The following is a 5099-nucleotide window of genomic DNA, read 5'->3' on the forward strand; positions in this document are numbered from 1 at the left end:
TAAAAAAATCTCGTCCTGAGATTTGCAAGACCTACCATTCTTGGAAAAAGGCAGGATAAACTTCTCGTAAATATTTTTGATATAAAATTTTTAGATCACCCTGTTTTGATCTAGATGAGACTCAAAACCAAGTTTAGGGACCGGGATAACACAACTGAACAAGTTTGAGGACTTAAACGGGTGATTTGTAAGTTTAGGGACCGGGATGACACAGTCGAACAAGTTTAGGGTCCGAGATGACACAGATGAACAAGTTTGAGTACCTAAACGATCGATTTGCGAGTTTAGAGACTAGGACGACACAACGGTACAAGTTTAGAAACGACTGGTGCACTTTACTCTCTTTTTTACCCCACAAAATTGTAAGTTTCTTCTCGGTCGCCGGTGCCTCCCTGCACCTTCTGCCATCCCCAACCTTCCCCTACCGGCGGTAGCCATCCACGTGGCCTCGTAGAGTTGGGCGAGCAGGCCCTCGGTGGTGGTCGCTGCTGCCTAGCTCTCCCAGCTGGCCACCCAGAAGCAGCAGCAGGCGGCCGGCAGCTACTGAGAGCCACAGGAAGCAGCAGGCGGCCACAAGGACGGAACCTGACTGTCTGCATCAATCCGGCAATCGATAAATCAATCCTGCCTCCTATGCTATCCTTGCTGCGGCCGGTTGCTCGCCTACAGACACTTGTGGCCCGTATACAACACCGATACGGCACCGCCTGCTGGGCGTGGGTGACGAGGAGGGCGTGCACGTGTTCTTGCTCGCTGTGGACGCAGGACGCGTCGTCTCACTGGTGCGCCAGTGCTCCAGCGCCGTGGTCCCGTGGAGGTGGAGGAAATACATCTCACGCGAGGATACGCGCGACCGGCGTGGCGCGTAACTTTATGTAGACGAGGGGGATTTTTCTCAACTTCTAAAATATTAGGAGGTTGTATTAGGAGTTGTTGAAGAGATATTTTTTCACCTCTTTCTAAAGGATTAGGAGAAGGTTTAGAGAACTCTTGAAGATGCTCTTAGTTTAGACCCTTAGGGCCGGGGTGCCGGGCTGTGGGGCCGGGGACTGCGAGTGCCCCACGGCCACGACCGACGAGTCGGCGGCCTGGGTTGTCCGCCATGCCCAAATTTCAAGCTTAAAATTCGCATTAACCCCAGAAACCTCGGGATTTTCAGTTTAAAATTTGAAATGGGCACTGGCCTAGACCTTTCTTCTCTCTTTTAATAAAAAAAATCACTCTATTACTGCTGGGCACTGGCCGCGCTGAACACCAGAATTGGCCCCACATCACGCTCACTAATTCAAACATCAGATCGAGACCCTCCAACGAAGAAGAGAACCCCACCAGGCCACTGGCCACCACCCCCGGCGCGCCCTCCACCCTGGCTGGCCTCCACGGCAACGGTCAGATTCCCCACGAATCCAAAGCCAAGCAGCGACGCCAAAACATCCCCTTCAAATTCCACGAAATCAAATCCCCCTCCTCCCGCACGCATCTCCAGAGTCCGGGGCCGGATCCATGGGTTGCTTCCTCGCCTGCTTCGGCGGCGACGCCGACCGGCGCCGGCGCCGCCGGAAGTCGCGGAGGCAGTCTCCCGCGAGGTCTCCACCGCGGTCGATTCATGTGAGGGCTCTCACGGACTCGGGCATCCTTTCCTGTTCCTGCGCCAGGCCCGTGGTGCCGGCGGGTTTCTGACTCTGATTGGGCTTTGGGGTTTTGTCGCGCAGGTTGCGGTGGCCCGCGAGACGGCGGATGTGGTGGTGAAGGAGGTGTCGCTGCCGTTGCGCGGGGCGAATCCCTCGACGCTGGCGGAGGCCGTGGAGGTCCCGGACGAGACAGTCGCCGAGGCTGCGGATGTGGCGGCGAACGACGCGTCGCTGCTGTCCAAGGAGGTGAAGGCTTCAACGACGCCGTCGGCTGTGGCGGCCGCGGATGAGGCGGTCACCGACGCGAGTCCTGTCGAGGAGCTCAGGTGCGTCTGAACTCCAATGCTTCGATGACTATTTGCGCGTGCCTCTAGTGTTTACGTGCTCGTGCGAGTGAACAATGTGTTTAATGTCCGGGAGGAACGGAGCTGCGGCTGGTGTGCTTGCTAAAATGATGGAGGGAGTAACTAGAGCCGGTGCTATTCATCAATTCATTTCATAGATGCAAGCCTCTCACTGTATGGCCGTATGGGTGCCACTGCTTGGCAACCAATTTGCTTGCCTACAGATTTATGCTGTAATTCCGTAGAGAAGAACTAAAGTTTGTGCTATTCATCAATTCATGGTTGCAATCTGCTAGCCTCGTGCTGTCTACCCATCAGCCCATGGATGCCCATGAATATGCCAATGCCTTATGTTTGCTTTCCATATTTTGCAGTAATTTGCTTGTACTGATGTGGTTCTTAGTTCTTACTTCGATTTGTTTGCAGGGATTTGAGTGAGCAAAAGGTGTTAGAGAAGCAAGCCACACCATCACTCTCCCCAGTGAAATGTTCTCCTATTGTGCCAGCAGTTGTTTCTCCACAGGATTCAGCGGAGTGTTCTCCTGTTGCGGCAGTAGTAGTTTCAGCTCTGGATTCAGATCTCAGGTATTTGAAGGAACTAGTGTATTCTTTTTAGTATATCATTAGTGACGCAGTTTACATGATCGTGACTGTTAATAAACCATCTTTCATGTTGTGTAGGGAGGTGAATGAGCATGGCAGTCAGAGCAGTGGCAAGAAGAAAGTAACATTCGACATGAATGTCACAACATATGAAAATGCAGTACCACCTGACCAAGAGGAGGAACCACCAGAAGAAGATGAAAACTATGTGCAGAATATTGTGGTTCTCCCAGAGAATCATCGTTACCAGAATTGTTTTGACAGTGATGATGATGTTGGAGATGAGTATGCTGAGGATGATGTCTATGGTGATGATAGTGATGAAGATGAGGAGGATTTTCTGGACTGCAAGATTGATTTGGTTGATGAGGAGGAAATTAGGACTGAAGAAAACAAGCAGGAGTCTCATGAATCCCTATTCTCACTGTCAATGTCTAATGATCAGCAAAATGACCAAGAAGTTGTCAGTCCTGCACCCAAGAGCAGTGGTACCTCTGTAGAGGCAGAAAGCCCTCTAATTACGACAAAGAAACTCCGTGATAGATGTCAGTATGTTCATCCTGTGCTAAACCCGGTTCAGAATCTGTCACAGTGGAAGGAAGTTAAGAGTCTCAAGGCCCAACCAGTGCATGATAAAATGTTGGATAAGGAGAATGTAAGCTTAGTGCCAGATGTTGGTCCAAGCCATTACTGTAATTCTGCAAGCCACACAAGGATGAACCCTAGCATGTCAAGCAACAAGGAAATTTCTCTGGACGCTAGCCTCTCTACCTGGTTGGTTTCTTCTGAGAACTCAACAGTGGACAAGGTGCAAAGCAAATCTCCTTGTTCCAACTCGTCAGTAAACCGAGAGGAAAGGCCTATCCTGGGTGCTCTGACTGTTGATGAACTGAAGCAATCATCGGCTGCATCATCTCCACAAAGATCTCCAAGAACTAACCGTGAGGGGGCTCCAATCTTGGGTACAGTCGGAAGTTACTGGCATTTCACAGAGCAGAACAATGAGTACTGTTCTTCTAGATCCAATTCAGGAACTAATGGGATTCCCAATTCAACAAGCAAGTACAGAGAGGTACGCTAAGCAAGCCAAGTCGATACATTCCTTGGATTGCTGGAACACTTTTGTGATGTACCTGTCCTTCGGTGGATTGTTGCAGGACAAAAGGGTGAACTGGCACTCGACTCCCTTTAATGTCATACTGGATAGAGCTCTGAAGAAAACTTCTGCATGAATGAACTGCTGCTGTTTATTCAGTCTTGAATGGATTGTATCTTCATTCAGTATGCCCTTGCAATATACGATAGTGGATAGTGCCTATTTGTTTAGTCTAGTAGTTTTCATGTGCCAATTCGACTGCATTACATTGTGGTCGATATGTACGTTAACTGTCCATGCTGCTGGCGCTGAAAAGTTGGGGTTTGTTTGCGTATGTCCTGGCCGTTTGTTTGCTAAGCGCAACTTGTCACCATGTATCACGCTTAAAGTTAGACAATTTTGGCCATCATCACAAAGTGCGGCAAAATTCCCTTACATTAAATTGGCTCCAAATGTCAATGACTCAAAAAAGTGCGGCAAGATTTTTGTAGAATTACTAAGCTGTGGCAAATATTTTGATAACTTAACCTTAGACAAGTGTGGCAAATGGTGGCAATTTGTGGCTGAGAATTTTTGCGATCAATTTATAATATTAACATTGTTGTAGCATCATAAGTTTTGCCATCATTTAAAATTCACAAAAAAAAAAAATCAAATTTCAAATTCTTGAACAGAATCCAAATAATCGTGTACATTAGTTATACTTAATCTATCTTTAAATACAAATCTTACATTAAAACAACACGCGTGGTAAACCTGCTAATGGCTTGAGACAGAGGACTGAAGCCAAATCATATGACGGGACTGAATCCAAACCAATCATAGGACCAAGGTACCGTTTAGATGGCAAAATTTTTGACAAAATGCAACTGTAGCACTTTCGTTATTATTTGGCAACTAGTGTTCAATTATAGTCTAATTAGGCTTAAAAGATTCGTCTCGTGAATTTCGTCTAAACTGTGTAATTAGTTTTATTTTTTATTTATATTTAATGCTTCATGCATGCGTCCAAAGATTCGACGTGACAGGGAATCTTGAAAATTTTGGCATTTTGGAGTGGAACTAAACAGGGCCCAAACTGAAACCAAACCAACCCATCTTGTAGAAGTCATAATAGATCCTGACACAACTTATGGTACAAGCAAGTCTGCCAAAAAAAATCCTATTTTCTATTCACTGAAAAATGCATCACTATGCCCATAAATGATTGTCTTTCATCCGTTCAGTACAAGAAAATCCAAAAGAAGACCCCAAAATTCCTATAAGTTTCCATAAACTTATCTTTGCCTTTGTCATCTCAATTCATAGACTCATCAAGTTTGGAGCATAGTATATGTTTTCTTAATTTATGCCATTTATAATTGAAGTTCACTAATTCATTAATACTCTTACGAAACACATAGTTTTAATACACATACTTCAAAT

General features: G+C 46.6%; 1 protein-coding gene across 1 annotated transcript; it reads left to right on the forward strand.

Moving 5' to 3' along the window:
* Nucleotides 1–1362: 1362 nt before the first annotated feature.
* LOC136491104 (uncharacterized) lies at nt 1363–3994 on the forward strand. Its single transcript, XM_066487330.1, has 5 exons — nt 1363–1608; nt 1713–1957; nt 2402–2560; nt 2657–3650; nt 3736–3994. Exons 1-5 carry the CDS (start codon nt 1504–1506, stop codon nt 3808–3810), a joined length of 1578 nt encoding a protein of 525 aa, XP_066343427.1. The 5' UTR covers nt 1363–1503; the 3' UTR covers nt 3811–3994.
* Nucleotides 3995–5099: the final 1105 nt, after the last annotated feature.

This window comes from Miscanthus floridulus, chromosome 11 (genome assembly GCF_019320115.1).
Source record: "Miscanthus floridulus cultivar M001 chromosome 11, ASM1932011v1, whole genome shotgun sequence".
NCBI classification, from domain to species: domain Eukaryota; kingdom Viridiplantae; phylum Streptophyta; class Magnoliopsida; order Poales; family Poaceae; genus Miscanthus; species Miscanthus floridulus.

Bases quoted from the DNA above. Each gene is read 5' to 3' on its own strand.
- LOC136491104 (XM_066487330.1), top strand. From the start codon at position 1,504: ATGGGTTGCTTCCTCGCCTGCTTCGGCGGCGACGCCGACCGGCGCCGG. The intron at 1,609-1,712 runs GTGAGGGCTCTC...TTTGTCGCGCAG, and splicing joins CTCCACCGCGGTCGATTCAT to GTTGCGGTGGCCCGCGAGAC. The intron at 2,561-2,656 runs GTATTTGAAGGA...CATGTTGTGTAG, and splicing joins GCTCTGGATTCAGATCTCAG to GGAGGTGAATGAGCATGGCA.